The sequence below is a fragment of the Lactuca virosa genome, chromosome 6, assembly GCF_052849685.1.
Source record: "Lactuca virosa cultivar CGN04683 chromosome 6, Lactuca_virosa_CGN04683_v6, whole genome shotgun sequence".
Lineage (NCBI taxonomy): Eukaryota > Viridiplantae > Streptophyta > Magnoliopsida > Asterales > Asteraceae > Lactuca > Lactuca virosa.
This window is the reverse complement of record NC_136431.1, coordinates 197,355,913-197,379,743: the sequence shown is the minus strand read 5'-3', so window position 1 is coordinate 197,379,743 and position 23,831 is coordinate 197,355,913. Positions and strand designations below refer to the sequence as shown.

The 23,831-nt window shown below is 32.9% G+C and overlaps 3 protein-coding genes across 3 annotated transcripts; all 3 read left to right on the top strand.

Annotated features, from left to right (window-relative positions):
* The first annotated feature begins 2,423 nt into the window (after nucleotides 1-2,423).
* On the top strand, nucleotides 2,424-5,757 carry LOC145119318 (putative inactive receptor kinase At4g23740). Its single transcript, XM_079054955.1, has 2 exons — nucleotides 2,424-3,914; nucleotides 4,941-5,757. Exons 1-2 carry the CDS (start codon nucleotides 2,690-2,692, stop codon nucleotides 5,570-5,572), a joined length of 1,857 nt encoding a protein of 618 aa, XP_078911081.1. The 5' UTR covers nucleotides 2,424-2,689; the 3' UTR covers nucleotides 5,573-5,757.
* Nucleotides 5,758-13,160: 7,403 nt separating this feature from the next.
* On the top strand, nucleotides 13,161-16,488 carry LOC145119410 (ubiquitin-conjugating enzyme E2 28). Its single transcript, XM_079055078.1, has 5 exons — nucleotides 13,161-13,298; nucleotides 13,434-13,525; nucleotides 14,216-14,343; nucleotides 14,618-14,722; nucleotides 16,157-16,488. Exons 2-5 carry the CDS (start codon nucleotides 13,456-13,458, stop codon nucleotides 16,298-16,300), a joined length of 447 nt encoding a protein of 148 aa, XP_078911204.1. The 5' UTR covers nucleotides 13,161-13,298; nucleotides 13,434-13,455; the 3' UTR covers nucleotides 16,301-16,488.
* Nucleotides 16,489-19,993: 3,505 nt separating this feature from the next.
* On the top strand, nucleotides 19,994-21,769 carry LOC145119697 (ubiquitin-conjugating enzyme E2 10). The gene is made up of 5 exons (XM_079055405.1): nucleotides 19,994-20,108; nucleotides 20,226-20,317; nucleotides 21,014-21,141; nucleotides 21,249-21,353; nucleotides 21,441-21,769. Exons 2-5 carry the CDS (start codon nucleotides 20,248-20,250, stop codon nucleotides 21,582-21,584), a joined length of 447 nt encoding a protein of 148 aa, XP_078911531.1. The 5' UTR covers nucleotides 19,994-20,108; nucleotides 20,226-20,247; the 3' UTR covers nucleotides 21,585-21,769.
* Nucleotides 21,770-23,831: the final 2,062 nt, after the last annotated feature.

The window sequence follows — 23,831 nt, the reverse complement described above, 5'->3', positions numbered from 1 at the left end:
AAAATACAACATAATTTTTGATCATAGAACCGAGTTTGTTAAGCACTAGGATGATATTGGTTCGATTTTTGACTAAAACCAAATTTTAAAGGTATTTTTTGAGCTATATAGAAATTATCCTTTTAAAGATATTTTTATATAATTTCAAATCACCGCGATTCGATTTTATAGGTATGTCGGATTCTTGTAATTGAAAAAAATATGAAGTTGTTAGTTAACATAGATGTTTAGAAAAACCAAAACTATACAAAAAACCGAAAATAAAACAAAAATTTTGAAACTGAAAAATAAAGTCATTTTGAGAATACCAACTGTTTTATATTTTCCTTTTAGAAAAAACGATTTTTTCAGGTCAATTTGATTTATTATATATGAAAATCGAGCATAAAAAAGAAAAAAAAACTCCTAAAGTTTAAGCAATCAATGGTTTGATATTCCATTTCAGCCTAGTTGTTAACAAACTCGGTTCCATGATAAGAAATTACGTTGTATTTTGATAAAAAAAATATTTCTTTCTTAAAAAATGATGCTTTATGAAAAGAATATGAATGGTATTTCTAAAAAGTTTTAGAAATATCACCATACAAGTGATTTTTTTGAAAATATTAAGTAGTGGTTTTTCACTTAAATGGTTAAAGTGTAGTGTTTTTTCTGAAATTTCTTATTTATATATAAAAATAGAATAAAGTTTGAGATGTCTTAAAAATGATAAAACCATACATTCTAAGCAACCTATGTCAATCCGCCTTATGACCACTGTTTTGAAAAGCGGACCAACCGGACCGGACCGGCCAGTTCAACCAGAAACCGGTGCTGGTTCCGGTTCTTAAGACTCTAAAAACCGGTAGCATATCAAACCGGAAAAAACTGCCGGTTTTCATTGAACCGTGAAAAAACCGCCGGTTTTCATTGAACCGTGGTTCAATCGGACCGGTTTAACCAGCTAAAAAACTGGTTTTTTTGAAAAAATTTGATTTCTTTTATATTTTAATCCTTTACCAAACTCAAGGCGCGGCCCATTTATAGCAATAATACTAGAACGGCACTCATTTGATTTTATAAAAACCGAGTTTGCTATCTAGATTGTACTTACCGACGATGTGGGAAATAATATCTTTGTTTTATGGATAAACTCTATAGTTCTTTATTTTTATAAACAAATTGCCAGCTCCACTTTATGTATCCACCGATGTGGGATTAGTTTACATTGCTTTACATAAAAATTTGTCAAATTCCAATATAAAACCATGATTCCTTTTTTTAAGTTGTTATATATATATATATATATATATATATATATATATATATATATATATATATATATATATATATATATTCCGGTTCATCCGGTTTTTTGGACCGGTCCAACCGGTCAAACCAGTTGAACCATCGAACCGGTAAGACGACCGGTTCAATGTCCTGTCCGGTTTTCAAAACATTGCTTATGACCGATATAGAAGGTCAATTGTGAAACACTATTAACATTTTATATGCGTAAGGTTTGAACCTTATATAAAAGGGTTTGAGATGATCTTGAGAGTCGACTCATCTCGTTTATGCTACAAGCAAATGCACGACGTTAGATTATTAGATATATAGCATATCATAATCATATGTATGTAATTTATCTTTTGGTCTATACCATTTTACAAACTATACATACGGTGAACCATCAAAAAAATTTATAAAAAAAGTTAATACGACTTGAATAGAAAGTAATATATGGACTACACATCAATCACTTAGTGCCAATGTGCCATATACATGTATGTACTATTTTCTTTACTTTTTTTCAGTTTTCATGATGAAAACTTGATAAGAACCACTCTTTTACTATCAGGGCAATGATTTCTTTCCAACCAAGTCCTCATGGCAATGAGTACTCCTCAACCTACCCTTTTTGTTTGTCAAATGGTAAAAGTGTTAAAATAAATAACTATGGTTAGTAAATTCCATGGTATTTTATAAAATACCATTATTTAAAAAAATACTACAATAAATACTTGTTCACAAATACGGATACCACTACAACAACCAATAAAAGTAAAAATATTTCTTGAAATAAAAAGTTCGAGTGTTTTTGTCTTTCCTATGATTATGAATTGTATCTTTTTGTGAACAATAATGTTTAATGGAGGAAAAGTGTTGTCTATTTACACATAAAACCTTAAAACAAATAGTATTTATATCAGTTTCATATTAATGGAATCGATCTTGAAGCTCCAAATGTATTAAAAAAAAAATTCCATTTTAGTTGATTGTTTTTTTACTGTTTTTCCTCCTCCAGATGAAATTCTTGATTCTCCAACTCTTACCCAAAAGTTAAAGAAGAAACAAACAAAAATACAACCAACAAAAAGTAAAAGCTCTGTTTTTTGTGCTGCTGTTTCTAAACCCTTTTACTTTAAATTAAAAATCACCCCTCCCAATTCAGACCCCCTTCACCTTCGACAATCCTCCATTTTTAAACCCCATTTTCTCTCAACAATCGCTCACTTTTTCTTCACTTGTTTTTTAATATTCACAACCTTTTTACATGTGGGTTTGTTGTGTTCTTCGCCATTTTTGAAAAAAAGTCGACATTTTTCACCTTTTCCTTCAATGGGTTTCGATTTGATTCACTAGGTTCTTATCTTTTTTCAGCTGTATTTATCACTCTGTGAGTTTCGTTCAGAAATTGTTTAAAAAAATGGAGATTTTCAAGCTCTGTTTAATGGGTTTGCTCTGGTTTGGAGCAAACGCCATTGTTGTTGAAGATGACAAAAGAGCATTATTGGATTTCATGAACAATTTTCCTCACTCACGTTCACTAAATTGGGATTCAAACTCAAGTACTGTGTGTAATCAATGGACTGGAGTCACGTGCAGTGAAGATGGGTCACGTGTTGTTGCTCTCCGGCTTCCCGGAGTTGGGTTTCACGGCAACATTCCGGCGAACACCATTAGCAGACTCTCAGCTTTACAGATCTTGAGCCTCAGATCCAATGGTATTTCTGGCACTTTTCCTTCTGACTTCTATAACCTCAAGAACTTGTCGTTATTATACCTTCAATTTAACCAATTTTCTGGTGAATTGCCTCTTGATTTCTCCGTTTGGAAGAATCTAACCATTATTAATCTTTCAAACAACAAATTTAAAGGGTCAATTCCAAGTTCCATTTCGAATTTAACCCATCTTTCTGCTTTGAATCTCGCTAATAACTCACTCATTGGTGAAATCCCTGATTTGGGTATGCAAAATTTGCAAGTTCTCGATCTATCAAACAATAATCTCTCCGGCGTCGTCCCAAAATCACTCCACAAGTTTCCAAAATCAGTGTTTTCCGGCAACAATTTGTCTTTAATCTATTCAACCGATGAAGTCCCAATTGTTATGCCGACGCATAAACCAAATCCCACCTCTAAAAACGGCGGAAAGCTAAACGAAAAAGCACTTTTAGCCATAATCGTAGCCATTTCTGCCGTCGTTTTCACTGGTTTCGCAATCTTTTGGATAATTTATTGTTTAAAAAAGACGAATCGAGATGGGATTTCTTCAAAACTCGAAAAAGGCAACATGTCTCCCGAGAAAGCGATTTCAAGAACCCAAGATGCGAATAACAGATTGGTTTTCTTTGAGGGGTGTAATTATGCATTTGATTTGGAGGATTTGTTGAGAGCTTCTGCTGAGGTTTTGGGGAAGGGTACTTTCGGAATGTCGTATAAGGCGATTCTTGAAGATGGGACTTCGGTTGTGGTGAAACGATTGAAGGAATTGAGTGTTGGGAAAAGGGAATTTGAGCAGCAAATGGGGATTGTTGGGAGTATTAAACATGAGAATGTGGTTGAATTGAGGGCTTATTATTATTCAAAAGATGAAAAGCTTACTGTTTGTGAGTACTATGGTGAAGGAAGTATTGCTGCAATGTTACATGGTATGTTTTTTTCTCTCTTGAAATTATGTGATTGTGTTCTTGTTCTTGTTCTTGTTTTGATTATGATATTATGATTGCATTTTCATGTTTTGGTAATGGTGATTTTGGTTCTTGATTTTCTTTGAAATGTGCTTGATAAACGTTTTGAGTGCTTGACAAAAGATGTTTATGATTTTCTGATTATTTGGGGTCCAAATATGATTGTGTTCTTGCTTTAGGGTTGAAATGATTAGATTTCTTGAACTCGTTTGATTGTGTTCTGTTTTAGCTATGATATATTGATTGCATTTGATGCTTTAGCAATGGTTCTTGATTTTTGTAGTAGGGTGCTTGATTAATCGGTTTGATTGTTGGACAAAAATAGTTTATGGCTTTATGATTATTTATTAAAATAATCAAATATCTTTAAACTCATTTAACTATGTGTTTGTTTTAATTATGAAATTATGTTTGCATTATGATACTTTAACTATGGTGATTAGAAGGGTGTCGTAATAATCCAATAATTTTTTCTGATTATTTAATGACAAAATAATTAGATTTTAAGAAGCATGTAACATGCATTTGCATTGAGAAATTGATTATGAAGATAAGTATAAAATTACGTGACTATTTTTTATTTTAATAAATTAAATGGATAATTATTTGATTATGATTTTTCAAGTCGAAATAATCCTGTCCATGTTAGAATTTATTGAAACCGAAAGGTTCAAGATCAAACCTCACAAGTCTTATTCAAGAATAAATCATGAAAAAACAATGTTTTTTTGTTTTTTAATTAGTTTTTATTATTTGGTGGAATATTGCATTATCCATGATAGAGAGAAATAAGTTATTGATTGATAAGAATCAATCCATGTGAGAGATAAGGGAATCTTTACTATAAATATTTTGGTCCATTTGTTCTTTCCCTTTGTCGTATATCCACTATTGTCAATTTCAAATATATAAAATTACCCATTTACCCTCAAAAGTCAAATCCCGACTGTTTTTTATCGTCGACTAATTATTCTTCAACTTTTATAGGTAAAAGAGGCGAAGACCGGGTTCCATTAACATGGGAAACCCGTCTCCGGGCAGCCATCGGAGCTGCCCGGGGCATTGCCCGAATCCACACTGATTCAGGCGGAAAACTCGTTCATGGCAACATCAAATCATCAAACATTTTTCTAAATTCCCAAAATTACGGATGTGTCTCCGATATCGGTTTATCAACAATCATGTCTCAAATTGCTGCCCCAATTGCTCGGGCAGCCGGTTATCGGGCACCGGAAATTACCGACACCCGGAAAGCCACTCAACCATCGGATGTTTATAGCTTTGGTGTTCTTTTACTTGAACTTTTGACCGGAAAGTCACCGGTGCACACCACTAGCGGCGATGAGGTCATCCATTTGGTCCGGTGGGTCCACTCGGTGGTCCGGGAAGAGTGGACGGGTGAAGTTTTTGATGTTGAATTACTAAAATACCCCAACATTGAGGAGGAGATGGTGGAGATGTTGCAAATTGCGATGTCTTGTGTGGCAAGAGTGGCGGATCAGAGGCCGAAGATGGTGGAGGTGGTCAAAATGGTGGAGGGTGTTAGGCGGACAGGCTTCCAGGAAAGTTCAACACCGCCACGGCCGGAGGCTTTGGAGATGGAGGCCTCGGGTGTTTGATGAGTCTCCGGTGGCCGGAGTTTCTTTCATTATCTCAATGAATTGGAGTTTGATTACTTCATGTCATCAATGTGTTGTAGTTGTATCTTTGCAAAGTTTTTATGATATTATTTTGTATGCAAGATTTGATTTTAATTTCTACTTTTTTATTTGTTTTGGTGGTTAATTAAATTATTATTTTTGTGCGTGAGTTGTTTTTATTTTACTCTACATCTTTCACATATTAATATCTGAATTATTGGTATATTAAATGTTAAATTACTGACCTTATTCTATTTCTTTTTTACGTATTAAATTTACTGACACAGTCAAATTCTTTTTGAATTTATGAGTATGACACGTTAAAAAAACAAGATGATAGTCATAAGTCAAATTCTTTTTGAATAAATGAGTCACTTGTCTACATTAATTTTGATAAAAACTAAGTGTTTTAATATGTGTCGTTTGTCATTAATTTAAACAAATTATCTTTGTTGAGAAATTAAAATTTTTGGTACAATATTTTCCTTCAACACTAGAATAAAAATAAAAGTTAAAGGTGGTAGCCAAATTGCTCAAAACATGACATAAAAGATGTTACGTATATAAACAAATATAATAAGTAAAAGAGAATACACAAGATTTTTGAGATTCATATGATTAATATAATCATGCTACATTCGGAACTAAAAAGGGTTTATTATTAATTTCAAAACAATGTTTACAATTATATCAAGATTACATATATAAATTAGTTTACTTGATTTTGACCATAAAAGTGTAGATGGGTTGGGCCCAAAAAATTTCTTCCTGGTAGGTTGCACCCAGACCATGCAAGGAACGACTTTTCTAGGGGTGAGCAAACCCAAACCAAAAAACCGAGAAACCGATTAAAACCGACGAAATCGGAACCGAAAAAACCGAAACTGATGGTTAGGGTTTGATATTTTTAAAACCGAAAAATCAGGTTCGGTTTCGGTTTTTTCCCAGAAACCGACCCATCCAACCCGAGAAACCGACTCATACTTAAAACCGACAAACCGCCCCAAGAAACCAACCCATCCAACCCTAGAAACCACCCATACTTGATTGTGTTTTGATTGTAATAGACTATTTCGGGCTTTGGTTGTAACTTGTAATAGACTATTTGTTGTAATACTCATGTTTTTGGAAGTATTTAACTTCAATTTGGTGTTTTTTTTAAGTATTTAGTGTAACAACGTAAATTTTCAAAACAATTTTTCATTTTTAAATCATACTTTCAATCACAAAACATAATGTATTCACTGTGTCATAACAAAACATGTCCCAGAATCGCAATAACATAAACTCCGTAAGTGTGTACGAATCATGTCGGCGCCTTCTCGCGATCCTCAATAGTACCTGAAACACATATCATAACAACTGTAAGCATAAATGCTTAGTGAGTTTCCCAAAATACCACATACCACACATACGCCTTTCCAGGCCATAACTCTGTAGGATCTTCCGATCCATGTGTCTCAGGGACTTCCGTCCCAAATCCCGGTAGACCTTCCGGTCCTACCCGTATCGACCTTCCGGTCCGTAACCTCTTGACCTTCCGGTCCATATCATCTTGACCTTCCGGTCCATGTCCATACATAACATACATAGCACATACATATCACATAACCGCATATAGCACATACATCTCATAGCATACAAGACCTTCCGGTCACCCATATCACATAACCGCGTATAGCACATACATCATAGCATACAAGACCTTCCGGTCACCCATATCACATAACCGCGTATAGCACATACATCATAGCATACAAGACCTTCCGGTCACACATAGGTACCCTTCCAGGTACAGTATAGTGAGAAGACTCACCACGGGTAACTCGGTAATCTCGAACTCGGTAAAATCTGCTCTAGCCTCCGCCTAATCACATGGAATAAGCACTCTAATCAATACAACTCTCAAGGCTAGACTGTTCCCTCTCTTAGCACTCTCAGAAGGCTAAAAGACCATTTTACCCCTCAACGGACACAAAAGTCCAAATGTTTGACCAAACCCTAAAAGTCAACAAAAGTCAACTCTCCGGGTTACGCTGCGCGTACCGAACCTGTACGCTGGGCGTACCCGGCGACCTCACAGAAACAGGGAACGCGACCCCCTACGCCGCGCGTACTGGGATTACGCCCAGCGTAACTCCCAGTTTCAGACTCCTTAGCTTTTGGGGTCTTAAACAGTTAAGACACAGGTCCAACTTTCAGATCTGACTACCCCTTAGCCTCTTAATCCATAAAGTTGGTGACTTTAAGCCTTTGCATGGCTGTAAGAGTCACCAACACCCAAATCATTCCACTTCCAACACTTTAAAGCCCATAACTCAAACATGACTCCCTAATGACGACCAAGTTGGGATTTTTATGGATCTACAACACATATATCACTGAAATGGGACAGATCTGGGTCCATGGAGTCCCTTATGCTCATAAAGTCTCCACCTTTGGGACTTTAACCCTAGAAATGGACCATGAAACACCAAACCAAAATAAAGAGGAAAGTTCTGAGCTTTTTACCTCTAAGTGAAGCTCCTTCCTCTGAAGAACTCAGATCCAAGCTTGCACTCCAACTTCTAGCCTTCACAAGAACCTCCTCTTCTTCTTCACTAACACATAAAGGCACTTTTAGCTCAAAACACTCACACACAAGCTTTAGGACGAAGGAAATGCTCTCTTAGGGTTTCTCTCTTTGAAATGGTGGCTGAGGATAAGGCCATATCATTCCTTATATAGTGCACAAGTCTCATTTAGGTTTTGCATCTGGACCAGTTACGCCCAGCGTAACTTTTGTACGCCCAGCGTACCTTAAAGGGTCCGCGTCCATTTCAAGCGCATGAGTACGCGCATCGTACTCTCCAGTACGCCCGGCGTACTCATTTGCAACTTTTCCCACTCAGGGACTAATCTTGACAATCTTGACAAAAGAGAAGGGTTAAATAGTTGTACCTGAATTTCGGGATGTTACATTTAGCTTGTTGTTTCGTTTATAGAAATGGGTTAAAACCCAAAACATATGGGTTTAAACCCAGAACCCGTGAGTATATGGGTTGAACCCAAGAAACCGGAAAACCGACCTCAGAACCCGAGAAACCGAACCGACCAGAAACCGATTTTATTGGGTTCTGAAAACTAGAAACCGACCATTTATGGGTTGGGTTGGGTTTGGGTCCAAAACCGACCTAAACCGACCCATGCACAACCCTAGACTTTTCTAACAAAGACTATTTTTTGTGGGAGTGGAACCAAAAACAATCAGCCTTTACAACCTAACAATATATTATTTAGAGGATAATCAACAACACAACCGCCTTCCAATGCATGTATCTCTCATAAACCTAAAGTTGTGCGATATCATTTCTCTAGTATGTTACTCGAAATACACCCACCTTATCCCCACACTCATAACCACACGCCCAAGCCTATGTTGGTGATTTGTATCACTAATATTATTTAAGTGTAATGGATTAATTGTTGACCAATGCAATCTTGATAAACATTGAACAAGTAAGGGTGGTGCAGAGTGTATACTTGTTTGAGTTTATTCAATATTCAAAGTACATTGTCATTTAGGGGCTTCAACAGGGTCAGTGGGCAGCGCTATGGATTAAAGTGCGTCTAAACCCGAACCGGTTGACCCGGACCCGGAAAACCGGAATTGACGCATAAAAACCGAGAACCGAACCGGTATACCGGAACCGATTCCGGGTTTCGGACCGGGTAAAGTGGGTATGGAACCGGTTGGAACCGAAAATTCATAATTGGAACCAGATTCGTGTATTAGATCCGAAATAACCAAAAATCCGAAAATAGAACCGAAAACCCGAAATTTTGGAGAATCAAATCGAGGTGAGTAACATATGCCAACCAGTAGAGCTTTTATTGTGTAATTTGAGGCTCTAATTTAGTAAAGTTTTTTCTATTTTAGTAATTTAAAGTCGAGTTTTTCAACCTATGCTATAGTCAAAGTTTGGTGTATATTTTCAGATCGAGCTTATATATGGTTATGATAGATTTATTAATATTTTATTTGATCTCTTGGATCGAACTTGCTTTATCAAATGTAGTTTTTGATGGATAAACTAGTCTGTACTCTTAGTTATAGATGAACATGATGTAACAAATGATCAATCTATAATAAAGAACTTGGAAGGCATAAAAACTTAAAAAACTAAAAAGATTAGTTAAAACGAAAAACGATTATATGATTGAAGGGGTCAAAACTTAAATATGATATAGAAATAAAAAACACCTGGATAATCACCGGTTCCAGCCCATTACCTGGTTCCAGTTTATTACCCGGTTCCGGTTTTTTTACCCGGTTTACCCGGACCCGTTGGATCCATACCCGGAATACCCGAAACCCGGATAAGACAAATTTTTAAACCCAAGAACCGGACTAGATAAGCATATTTCGGTTCAACCGGTTCCGATTCCGGTTCTAATCCAGTTTTTCGGTTTTAATTCACATCCATATGCAGTGCCCCTAGTAGCGGGGTCCAAGGGATGGCAACCCTTACCGGGGTCCAAGGGGTAGAGCCCCTAGCTGAGTTAATATTGCTTTATGAAAAATGCATAAACATCCAAATTTGAGAATTTTGATCAAGTTTTAACCTTGACGTTGACCCTGATGGTTTACCCTTGACATGAAACCGTTTTAGTGGTAGTTTCGTGACAGTTTTGAAAATGTCTTATGACAGTTTTCTGGCAGTTTTCAGACAAGGGTGTTATACCCGTTTTTGTTCGTTAATCTGGTACACATAAGAATCATCACATTAACATTCTCTGTCTTGGAACATCACTAAATTTTATCTAATTGAGATTTCGAGAGTACCATCGAAATACTTTAATTTGATAGTTCAATCACGACTTTCAGTAACTCCAAACAATCGAAATACCCTAGATTTCTAATAGCCTAGCCCTTTATGCCCACACCCAACCTACCTTATCCCACCCTATACGACTCTCCTTTATACCCACACCCATATGTACATGTCGATTTCGAGCCAAAACGTCACCTAAGGGTTATGTTTTTCTTAATTATTTTAACAATTTTTATTCCTTTTAAAAACATCTTGCGAATCAGAACACCCCTTAGGGGTTTGGTTTTTGCTTATTCACCAAGAAAGGGTAAAATACTTGCTTGCTTGATTGAAGTTTTAGGGTGCGAGTTGACATAGAGATTCTCGTTTGGATACTCTTGCTTTGCTTCTTGTCATCAGATATATATATATATATATATATATATATATATATATATATATATATATATATATATATATATATATATAGACTACTACTGTCTTATACTTTAACATATGTTGCCAATTAATATGAACATTGATTAAGGCTTGGTAAAGATGTCTAACCTAATTTTCCTACAAGTAAACATACAACTTTTTAGTGGTTTTTGATTATAAGTTCTTTAATTTTTGTATTATTTATTGCTTACTAGGTTTATGTTCCTATAAATAGTCAAAGTCATTAGATACTAGGCAATATGTGACTCCACAACATGACTTTAAATATATACCTCAGTATAGTTTCGGAAGATAGTTTTACACGGTATGACGTGAATGAAAATTTGAGAAATTTTAAGATGAAGTCGCCAAAACATCTAGGTAGCATCAATTACATGGCGAATGTTTGCTTACAGTGCCGACATGTCATTATAATATTTATTTCGATTGAATCGATGTTTTTTTTTTGTATATTCTTTTACAAAAGTTGGTGTTATACCATCATTTGATCTTACCGACTGCATGTAGCTGCCACATGCTTTTTGTTTTAGGATTACTTGTATATATTAGGCCGTCCGGTGTACACTACACGAACCAACTCGTGGTCTACGTGGCCACGGAAAACGCCCGTGCACACTACCCCGACCATGTGTGGTCGGGCGTGTTCGTGATGCAGACGACGAACAACAACGAAGGCATCTCTCTCTCTCTCTCACCCTTCTACTTCTTCTCTCTCTCTCTCTCTCTCTCTCTCTTCGTTCTTTTCTTCTTCATCGTGGAGAGTACTCCATGGAAGAGTGGTGGCTCGTGGTGGCCAGTCTGGAAGCTCTCCACGACCATTATCGTGGAGAGTATAGCAGATGGTCTTAATGATCTTTTGCAAATCTTATTTTATTAAGATAGAATTGTTGTTTTGTCGAAACTCTAAAAGTGTAACACAATATATATTTGCATTGATTAGTTACTATATTTTGTGTAACAAGAAAGTGATAAAAAAAATCATGAATGACACTATTTTTTTATTTTCATAACTTACATCAATACGATAGAATAAAATTGTAAAACCTATTACTCAAATGGCCGGTGAAGAGCAAATGCAATCTAAGCATACACACAAGATCCTTTTTCTGATGGGCCAATTTTTTTGTTTATACTATGAGGCCCAACAAATAAATCCATGTTAGGTTTGTCCAAGTCCACTCGACAATTTAAGCAGATACGTGAGAATGGGACTGGGAATGCAACACAGAAGCCAAGCCAAAAGCGATTGTAATTGTATTCTGTCAATTACCGATCATTCAGCGAATCAACAAGTTTGTTAATCGATCAAGCCCAATAAATCACTCTCTGTTAATCGACTAGACGATTATTAATCAGGTAAAGTCATTCAATTTCATTCTACATTCAATCATCCATATATCTTGTTTGCTTTTTGTTTTAGAATTCAGAATTCTTTTTGTTCCAAAATGCAAAATTCATAAGTTGACTAATTTATGTTATTAGAAATTGAATGTTATCACTTATCAGAAATTGAATGTATAATGTCTTTATGTTATTAGAAATTTTGAATGTTGAATTTGAATAGGTTGCATTTATACTTGAATGAACAGATTATCAAAATCACTTTATCATATTACAATTATTAGTTAGTGTTGAAATTCTGAAATCTAAATGAATGTTGAATGTTAAAAGTTGAACCGATGAACTTGTAGTGATGAAGTCTAAATAACCATCCGGTAGTCGAAAATCTAAAAAAGGAAAACTAGATGAAGAAAAGAAAAATGTTGACGTCGGTGCTCTAGATAAGTTTATCTATAAAGTTTATCGCCATTTAAAAAAAAATTAGTTTACGTAATTTAATTTGTTACACGTTAAGGCTTAAGGGTTTTTTTTTTTTTTTTTTTTTTCCGATTCGTCCTGGACATTTGAATCCTCAAGACCGAACCTGCTCAAACGAAAACGAGACAAATTGTTGTTACATTGATTACAAACTTAACTTTCGAGAAATTATAACATCACCGTCAATAAAGTTTCTTCAAATTCTAACATCTTCAAGATACTTTGTACGAAAAATAATAAAATTTTAACCCTTTCACATATAACATTATCAATTCATACCCGAAATGGTCAAATAATGCTACCATCATCAATTTTACAGATTATATCATTATTTTGCAGATAACATTTTTGGAGATTTGATAAAATTTTAATTATTAAAAAAAAAGGTTAATCCTTTTCTTTTAAAAAATTATTAAATTAGAGTTAATCTAATATTAACGCTCGAATCAATTAAATTAAAACCAAAATCCATGATTCCGTTCAAAAACAAGTTTTGTGGAATCAAACGATGGGAGCCCACTGAAAGAGAAAAGAATATCTGTTTATAAAACCCATTTCTATAAACACCGTAGTTTCCTCCGATTATTCAGAATAGTAACAAGTTTAATAGCGACAGGAAGTGGAGGATCTTCAAGGTGATTTGCTCCTCTTTCGATCTTTATCTTCTCTTTCGTATCTAACGTAGAATTATAGCTATATTATGTACGCAATTTCATCGTTGTTAGATGTATTCTGATTTAAGTTAGGGTTTGTACTTTTGTGAACTTTAGGAATTCCTTGTCCTGATCAGTGATGGCTTCGAAGCGGATCTTGAAAGAACTCAAGGATCTTCAGAAAGATCCTCCCACCTCTTGCAGCGCAGGTATTGCATCGCTATCAATCTGTTTAGATCCTGATTTTAGCGGCTTTGTGAAGTTTTGGATATTGATTCGTGTTCTATATGTTTATATTTGTTATGTACGTAGCTTTCTGCGCTTGATTATCCATTTAGGTTGAGAATTAGGGATCCATGGTTTGATCGTTAGGTACATAAGCTGCTTTTTTATGAAGGTAGGTGAAGGATATTGATGTATAAGTTTTTTGATAAAAGTTGCGGAGTAACTAACTTTTTAGTTCAACTTTGAGGTTTAAAATGATTACAGAATCCAATCACCCTATTTATGTTTAGTTTCTAGATGAGATCCTCCCAATCCACCTTGATTAGGGTTTATAAATGTAATCAGAGCTTAGTATCTCATGACTTTTCTGGAATGGTGGTTAGAAAATTTTAGTAGCAGGAGTTTGAGTTTTTTCAATTATTGGATATCCCTAAATTAGCTGTCTCTTTCATGTAAATTGAAACTATGATAACTTGATAAGTAAGCTGTCTCTTTCACTGGGCTGAAAATTCAGAGGCAAATCACAAGTAGAATGTACAAAACCTGATTTATTAAAGAACAATGGGCATTTGAAATATGCATATGTTCTTAATTGAAAAAATTTATGAATGTGAGTAAATGTTCATACATGTGGATCTTTATTGAAAGCCCTTATTTCTGTAATGGGATTTTAGGCCCTGTGGCTGAAGACATGTTTCATTGGCAAGCAACCATTATGGGTCCTCCTGATAGTCCTTATTCTGGTGGAGTGTTTCTAGTTACTATCCATTTCCCTCCGGATTATCCATTTAAGCCACCTAAGGTAATCATCATTCATCAAATGTAATTTGCTTTTGGAAGATATATGTGGTGATCTTTGTTTTATATCCTCAAATAATTTTGATTTTATAGTTAATGTCAATTTTCTCTAATAGAGCATGTCTCACTAGACATAACAACAGAACAGGTTGTACTGTGTGTATTGGATAAAACAAAAGTTGCAATTATTGTGATAGAGACTTGTTCTCTGTCTCTATCGGATGTGCAAAAGACGTGAATGCCCTTTTCACCATTGTTACATTTATGTCCTTTGATAGGTAGCTTTCAGGACAAAGGTTTTCCACCCAAACATTAACAGCAATGGAAGCATTTGCCTTGATATTTTGAAGGAACAATGGAGCCCAGCTCTCACCATTTCCAAGGTAAGTGGGGCCCTGTTTCATGATATTTTCTATTTTGTGGGCTCTTTCCATTTTTGTCACCATCTACCCAATGAACCACAACCAAGCAAATTGCAGAGAATAGCAGCATACTCACAAGTTTGCCAAGTCATTTACGTATTTATACTTTTGGCCCAAGTTTTAAACTTTGTTACAAATTTGGTTTGAATATTCTTTTTACAAAATTGACCCAAAATTATTTTTTTTTTTTTACAAATTTTAAACAGACTTTTTGCACAAACTTTTGTAGGCTTTTTTACAACTTTTTTTACAACCTTTTTAAATTTTTTAAAATAATTTTTTAGACTTTTTACGCAATATTTGAAACTTGTTTTACAATATTTTTTTACAACTTTTTAAAATTTTTTTACAACCTTTTTTATAAATTTTGGACTTTTCACACAATTTTAAACTTATTTTACAATGTCTTTTTACAACATTTAACAACTTTTTTTACAACCTATGAAGGTTGAAAAAACATAAGCAAAAGGTTGAAAAATGTTGAAACGCAAATAAAAATGTTTAAAAAGGATGATTCTTTTAGAGGTTTAAAAAGTTTCAAAAAGTTTTTTACAACTTACTCTTTTTTTAAAAGAGTAAAAAAGGTTGTAAAAAAAGTTTAAAAATGGTGTAAATCAAGTTCAAAAATAGTTAAAAATGTTTAAATAGTAAAAAAAAAAACGTTTTAACAAGAAGTTGTAAAAAATAGTAAAAAAGTTGTATTTGTTTTTATAAAAGGTTTTGAAATAATTTGTCAAATATGTTTAAAAGTGGTTGTAAAAAGTCTATAAAAAGTTTCTGCAAAAAATCTTAATTATTTTAGAATATTGTAAAATAATAAATTTGTAAACTTTTTCACAACCTTTTTTAACATTTTTTTTTTTTAAAATTATAAATTTTGACTTTTTACACAATTTTTTAAACTTTTTTACAACCTTTTTTTAAACCTTTTTATAACTTTTTAGATTTTTTACACAATTTTTTAAACTTATTTTTCAATCTTTTTTACAAGCATTTTTAAACTTTTTTTTACAACCTAGGAAGGTTGAAAAAACATAATAAAATGTTGAAAATTAAAGAAAAATGTTTAAAAGGATGATTTTTTTGAGGTTTAAAAAGGTTCAAAAACTTTTTTACAACTCCTTTTTTTTAAAGAGTTAAAAAGGTTGTAAAGATAATTTGAATAGTTTGTATCATAAAATCATTAATAACCCAAGTAAAATTATTGTGTGTAAAGAGTTATAAGTACGTTGCTATTATATGTCAAGAAAATATATGCACAATGCAATTATGAGTTACGTATTGCTATTATCGATCAAGAAAGTGTGATAAAAAATTAAAATAAATGTACAAGTATATTGCTTTTATGGATACAAAAAAATAAAGGAAGTTTGACATTTTTTGTATTATTATTAGGTTTTGCTGTCGATATGCTCGTTATTGACAGACCCTAACCCGGATGACCCTTTGGTCCCTGAGATTGCTCATATGTATAAGACCGATAGGAGCAAATATGAGACCACAGCTCGAAGCTGGACCCAAAAGTATGCCATGGGTTAGGTGTGGTGGTGTCTTGTGGGTCAGTTTAATTTCTGGTTTGTTTTTTCTATTTTTGTTGGATTTAAAAAAATTATGAATTAAAAATATGGTAATTAAGTGATTATTGTAAGATATATGGTTAAATAGGGAAAGGTAACAAAAATCCCATTTATGTTTTTATTTATTATTTATGGAGAAGATATTTATCATTTGTGCTAGACAAAACTGTAAAAATGGTCCTTGTGGTTAGCTGAAAATTGCTATTTTAGTCCAAAAATGATTGTTATTTTAGTCCAAAAATGTTTGTACTGTGTCAAAAATTTTCATTTTGTTCCAAGTTTGGTCCAAAATTTTTGGAACTTTTTTAAATGATGAATGTGCCCCTTATTATTTTATTTTCCATTTTCTTTTATTACAAAAATTAAAAAACTATTAAAAAAACAAAAATAAAATACCCCTACCCTCCCCCCCCCCCCTCTCTCTCTTTATTTTTTCTTCAAAACTCTCATTTCCCTCAAATATGCCATCTCTGACGACCCACAAATCTGCCATCCTCGAGATTGGCGAGATCTATCGGTTTTCCGACGACACCGACATTTAGAAAATTGCCACTTCTCCGTTGACGTGACAATTTGATGAGCATGACGATGAATAGATCTGGTGAGATATCTAGGGTTTAGGGTTTGTAGAGGCGACAACGATGATGAAGGGGACGAAGGGGTTCAGGTTCGGACGATGAAAGGATTTGAGCAACGTTGTAGGGGTTCAGATTTCGTCGTTTAGGGTTTGAACGGTGTCGTATGGTAGCTCAAACAGTTTTTCAGATCCGACGCCGTTTAGGGTTTTAGTCGCCCGTCTCTCTCCTTCTCCGTTGAGGTGCCATCGTTTGTAAACGATTTCTAGCAAACGATTTCTCGATTTCTAGCAAACCGAGCTTATTTCATTGGCCTCAACCATCGTCTTTATCGAGTTACAGATCAACCGTCCTCCCTCCCAAACGACGCTGTAACAAGTTCGTTCAAAGACGAAGGTAGACGAGGAATCTGGAATGTAGCGGCGACAATGACGAACTAGAACAGAAAACCGACGATGCCAAGGGATTTGAACTCAATGATGGCTTACGGTGGTGATGACGAAGACGATCGTGTGACTTTCCATACCAAGAACATCCATCATTTGCACCGATTTGGTTTCATTCTCGTTGAAGGTTTTCGGATTTTTTATTTGAAAACTCAGTTTCAGAAAACGATAATCATTATTTTTATTTTAATCAAGTAAATAAAAAACTAAAAAAGTAATGACAAAATCATCATTATAAAATAGTTCAAAGCAAGTTGGACCAAACTCGCAACAAAATCAAAGTTTGGACCGATAATGCTAATCCGAATCAAAATTTGCAGTTTTGTTTTTGTGATAGGCAGGGTGGGAGACTTATTTATATTGTATGAGTACTAAGTATACTTTTATCATTTTTTAGTGGTTTAGAGACTAAAAAAAAGGGAAATTTCAGTACTTATATTTTCCGTAATTTACTTAAAAGGTCTTTAATTTTTTTATTTTTTTTATTTAAGCCATTATTTATTTACTTAAATCGGTTAATTCTGTTTTTTCGTTTTCTAACCATTTTCGAGGTTACTATAACCAATACTCAATCTCATGTTTGACAAAAATGGTGCATTTGCTGTAAAGTTATAACAAAAATGGAAGGTTAATTCTGTTTTTTTAATACCTTTTACAATCACATAGTCTTGCAAAAATATTTATTAATCATGAGTCTGTATACCCTTGTTATATTATTATATTGGTTACTTACTAATCAGGCATCAAAGATAACATGATGAGGGTCAAACAACTTGATCCATTTGTTTGGAGCTACATCCAATTTGATTTGTTATTTAATGTGTTCTATAATCTTTATCCACTTCCGGTTAAAACGTAAATATGTGAAGACGAAATTATTATTATTATTATTATTATTATGGAACTGCAGAAGAAGTTATTATTTATTAAGTTAAATATATAATATAACAATTCGTTTTAGTCTATTTTAAAGTTTAAGAACAAATTTTTTCACCATAATGATAATATAATTTTTTTGTCCATTTAATGAACTTTTATTTCATTTTACACAATAACAATAGTCTAGGCATGTTCAACATGCAACTTTTTAGATCTTTTACGAAAAAAAAAAAAACTTTCACTTCAAAAGTTATTTCAAGTAATCTTTTGAGAGTTTTAACTTTTTAAAGTTATTAGTTTTGGTTTTTATCCAATTTTACACATTTAAAAACTAAAAAGTAATTTTGACTTTTGACAAACACTTTTGCAACTAAAAGTTATAATTTCTAGCTATAAGCTAGTTTTGTCAAACACATTTGGTTATTTAATTTGACACTTGACTCATTATATCCTCTTCACAATCTTTTTTTAATCCATATATTTAGAAAGAAAATTAAACTGATTAAATTGTGTTTCTCTATTTAGAAACACAAAGATATAAAATAGTTATCTAATGTACCTATAATAGGTTGATTGATTATATCCTCTTAACAATCTCATTTTAATCTATATATTTAGAAACACAAATATATATAAAATAGTTATGTAATCTGACCTATAATAGTTTGACTCGTTATATCCTCTTAACAATATCATTTTAATCTATATATTTAGAAACACAAAGATATAAAATAGTTTTCTAATTGGACCTATAATAGTTTGACTCATTATATCCTCTTAACAATCTCATTTAATCCATATATTTAGAAACACAAAGATATAAAATAGTTATCTAAATGGACCTATAATACGTAATATCCTCTTAACAAGCTCATTTAATCAATATATTTAGAAACACAAAGATATAAAATAGTTATCTAATTGGACCTATAATAGTTTGACTCGTTATATCCTCTTAACAATCTCATTTAATCCATATATTTAGAAACACAAAGATATAAAATAGTTATCTAATTATAATAGTTTGACTCGTTATATATATATATATATATATATATATATATATATATATATATATATATATATATATATATATATATATATATATATATATATATATATATATATTGGTGAATTCCCGATTTAACCATGTCCTCAAAATTAATTGTTGGATTACTACGATTTTGGAATCTCAGTTAGATGACATTTCAGACTCCTTTTATCCGTCACGTAGTACCTTTTGAACTCATTTCATATTTTCATATGACACATCTTAGTCACTAACCAAGTAATTATAATATGGGCCTATATATGAGGTTGAAAGAATTAGAAATATCCAAAATCCGAACTAAACACATCCGAAATCCGACATTTCAGACGCATACATTACATACATACATAACATGTGCCTTCGAAATAAAATTTTGGGTTAAACCCATCAAACATAGCACACTGAAAAACATATGTAATGTTGTTTTGAGAATAAATGTTAAAAAGTAGCTTTTGGACTCGAAAATGCTAACAACTGGAAGGTAACAAAAAATAAATAAACTTACCAAAACTAAAATACAATTTCGATAAAACAACACAGCAATACAGAATTTAGTTGAAAATCATGTAGTAATGTAGTATGTTAATATCTTTAAAAAATAACTATTTTTTTATTCAACTATAGAAAATAATAACAGATTTTATATCTTACACACATGTATAACTCTTTTACCGAAGATAACAATATAAAAATTACATAATGTCGTTTTACTCACCCTCTGAAAGAGGGTATCTATATAAAGCCATTTTCTACAAACACAATCATTTTCCTCCGGTTATTCACGGAATCTTGATAACCAGGGGTGAGGGGATCTTCAAGGTGATTGAATCTGCTTTTTTTCTTTCGATTATCTCCTCGATCTCTAATGTATATACGTGAGTAGCTATTACGTCTTCTAATTTGAGTTAGGGTTTGTATAAATTGCTGAAAATCCAGGATTTCCTTGTGGTGTTGAGCGATGGCTTCGAAGCGGATCTTGAAAGAGCTCAAGGATCTTCAGAAAGATCCTCCTACCTCTTGCAGCGCAGGTACGTCATCGTTATCGATCTGTTAGATCCTGTTTTTTATTTTCTTTTCTTTTCTTTTTGTGAACGTCTGGTTTTGATCTTATAATCTTCTGTGTTGAGAGTCCTCTATTGTGGTGATACATGTTCTTTGATTAGAATTTTGCTTTGATTTGGTGGAAAAGCTAAATTACAGGTTTTTGCTTCGCGATTCTGTTGAAACTTTAAGGTAGATGGTCTAATATGTCGAGAAAAGTCGTCTGTTTTAGGTGTGAGAGAATCAATTCTTTATGTAGGTTTGCTCGTTTGATGTTATATGATAGAATCAGATAGATCATGGTCAATTTGTGCTTTATCAAGGTTTTCACCTGTGAATGCCCAACAAAATGGATTATCATTATGGGCATACCATGTCATTTAGCTTCTAGATCAGAATCAGATCATCCAAAAACCTTCTTGTCTACCATCTCCATTAAGTCATGTCCCTATTAAGTCAAAAAGAAACAACACCTAAATCTCTTCACTTCTGATCCCTATCATTTCTCTTAAAATGATCACATTGAAACCGAAGAAAAAAACATTATGTTGTTTAACATTTATATGCTTTCAACCAACAACTTCCTGATTTGTAATTAGAAACCGAAAATACATTATCTTGTTTCTGTTTAAATCTCCAAAGGTGTATCGTCTAATCATCTTTATGTGTAAATTTAATTTTAGGCCCAGTGGCAGAAGACATGTTTCATTGGCAAGCAACAATCATGGGTCCTCCAGATAGTCCTTATGCTGGTGGAGTTTTTCTAGTTACTATCCATTTCCCTCCGGATTATCCATTTAAGCCACCTAAGGTAACCCTCTGCTTCAATCAAAGAGATCTTATACCTACATTCGATCATTTTTATAACTAATATATTTCCCTTTCCGCTTGTTAAATTACATTTATGCCCTTTTGTAGGTAGCTTTCAGGACGAAGGTTTTCCACCCAAACATCAATAGCAACGGAAGCATTTGTCTTGATATTTTAAAAGAACAGTGGAGCCCAGCTCTAACTATCTCCAAGGTTAATTTTTTTTTTTTGATCTTTTAAAAAATAATGTTTAAATAAATATCGGCAGCTAAAGTTTGTAATGATGATGATGATAATTAGGTTTTGCTGTCAATATGCTCCTTGTTGACCGACCCAAACCCGGATGACCCGTTGGTCCCTGAAATAGCGCACATGTACAAAACAGACAGAAACAAGTACGAAACCACAGCAAGAAGCTGGACCCAAAAGTATGCCATGGGCTAATTCGTAATTCTCTCTCAACCCCTATCAAATTACCAAAAAACCCTCCTTTTTTATTTTTTCTTTTCCTAAAATCGAATGTATGGAATTTAATGAAATATGCAAACTGTGAAATATATGTGGTTTAATTGTAATTGTAAGATAAACGTGACCTCCTTTCAAGTTTCGAGACTCTCTTGTGCTTTTCATTCTCTATCTCTTAAAAAAATAATAAAAGGTTAAACGTGATGAGACATAATATTTCTTTTGATTATAGGCTTATAGCAAAGCAAAACAACTTTACTTTTGAAGCAGCCTTTCTCGATTTGTAACGTGCTTTGTTGGCTAAAAATAATTGAAGATAAGATTAATTGTAATTGTAAATGCAAAATAAATCGAAAGCGACTTTCTTTTTATAGCACGAGTCAAATATGTTTCACGTATACTGCTTTTTTGTAATCGTTAATTTGAATCTAAATTTTTGGTAAATCATTTTGAATTTTTAAAATCCGGTTTTAATGAAAAACAATGAAAATGAACGTGTGAAATGTGAGGAAAGAAGAAAGTATAAAGAAATATATGTATGATAATCGGAAGTTGCATGAAACAAGAATTTGTATATATGGATTATCATATCCATGATCCTGAGTCGATCAATGTATTTGATTATCAACAACTAAAAATCTATATGCATGTATCGATAACTTTTTAGTTTACGAAGATCGATCAATGTATTTGATTATCAACACCTAAAAATCTATATGCATGTATCGATAACTTTTTAGTTTACGAAGATAACTTTGAAATATGTCATTTTTTACAAGATAGACTCACAAACTTATTTTTGTTTGTTTAATTGGAGTAGGAGTGTTAAATTCAAACCGGATTGAGTTTGTTGATTACAAAACTTAGTTTTATCGATTGACTCATTGTAATTTTTTAGCTCCTAGCTAGTTTTATAGTAACAATTTATGTGTTAAAAAAAAACATAAATATAACTCTAATTACTCAATACGAAAAAGTTAGATGATATTATATATAATTAATAACTATTGTATAACTCGGTGTATAACACAAATAATATTATAGTTCTTTAAAGAATACAAGAGTTTTGATAGTATTTCCTTGACATGACATGATATGGTGGTGGTTCAATGCATTTAAAGTATTTCGAAAACATAAAGAAACTATTTTAAGTTACTTAAGTACAAATGTAATTTATAAAAACTATTATAAAAACAGGGTAACAACTTTTCATGAAATTAGAGAGAAAATGTTAACAATTGTGCAAAGAAGAAAATTGTTAGTAACTCATTAAATTCAAGAGATGAATTATAAAATATGAACTGCAAAACACATTAAAAGAGGTAGCCCAACGTGTTGGTTGGGTAACGAATGGGTTTATCGGCTAAAGATCTCATCTATGTCGATTGATTCTTTTTAATGTTTTTTTATTCCCTTAAAAAGTTAAAAGTGCTCTAATAAAATCTTGCAGTTAAGAAAAAACAATAATAGTTTAAATATTTCAGTAAAGGCTATAAACAAAAAACTCTTTGTCTATTTTTCTTTTGCCTATTTTCGCTATTGTTCAGATTTAATATAAAACGTAAACGATACTTCCTATGAAGAAAAAAACTTATACTAGTCACTACTCACTAAACTAAGGTTAACCTAATATTGAGTTTAAATGTGATTAAGAAATAATAAAGTATACTAAATTATCCAAATTTTGATTTTTGATGACATGATCGCTTAGCATTTCCCCATTTGAAATTTTGAATGATTAAATTAAAAACAAATCACATCAACGCGTTTAATATTTATATGTAAATAGAACATAATTTTCATCCCTACACATCATGACATCAATAACTTTTAAGAAGCCTAAAAAAAACAACTAAGAACTTATGATAACACAGACAAAATAGTATTAGTTGATTATGGAAGGTTTGAAATGCTCAAAGGCTCAAAGCCTTGATGAAAAATTGAAAATGCAATGCTTTCGGACATCAAATTTGAATAAATGTTAGTATTTGTGTAATTTAATGGCTCCAACTCCAAGTTGGTATTTAATCTTGGGTTTGATGAACAAACTTTGACTTGTATAACACCAACCGAATTCCCAATGTAAGTTGCTATTGGAATTCCAAAGGGAAGCTACCAAGCATTTGTGGAATCAAGTGTACTACTTCTCTTTGGTTTCATACTTCTCCCTACTGTCTTTGTAACTACCAATATAAGAGTACTTGGATAAAAACTTTCAAGATTTAT

What these genes read in the sequence shown, in the direction of transcription:
- LOC145119410 (XM_079055078.1), top strand. Translation starts at nt 13,456, where the DNA reads ATGGCTTCGAAGCGGATCTTGAAAGAACTCAAGGATCTTCAGAAAGAT. An exon ending in TCCCACCTCTTGCAGCGCAG is followed by an intron (nt 13,526 to 14,215) that starts GTATTGCATCGC and finishes ATGGGATTTTAG; the next exon opens with GCCCTGTGGCTGAAGACATG. An exon ending in CAGCTCTCACCATTTCCAAG is followed by an intron (nt 14,723 to 16,156) that starts GTAAGTGGGGCC and finishes TATTATTATTAG; the next exon opens with GTTTTGCTGTCGATATGCTC.
- LOC145119318 (XM_079054955.1), top strand. Translation starts at nt 2,690, where the DNA reads ATGGAGATTTTCAAGCTCTGTTTAATGGGTTTGCTCTGGTTTGGAGCA. An exon ending in TATTGCTGCAATGTTACATG is followed by an intron (nt 3,915 to 4,940) that starts GTATGTTTTTTT and finishes CAACTTTTATAG; the next exon opens with GTAAAAGAGGCGAAGACCGG.
- LOC145119697 (XM_079055405.1), top strand. Translation starts at nt 20,248, where the DNA reads ATGGCTTCGAAGCGGATCTTGAAAGAGCTCAAGGATCTTCAGAAAGAT. An exon ending in ATCCATTTAAGCCACCTAAG is followed by an intron (nt 21,142 to 21,248) that starts GTAACCCTCTGC and finishes GCCCTTTTGTAG; the next exon opens with GTAGCTTTCAGGACGAAGGT. An exon ending in CAGCTCTAACTATCTCCAAG is followed by an intron (nt 21,354 to 21,440) that starts GTTAATTTTTTT and finishes GATGATAATTAG; the next exon opens with GTTTTGCTGTCAATATGCTC.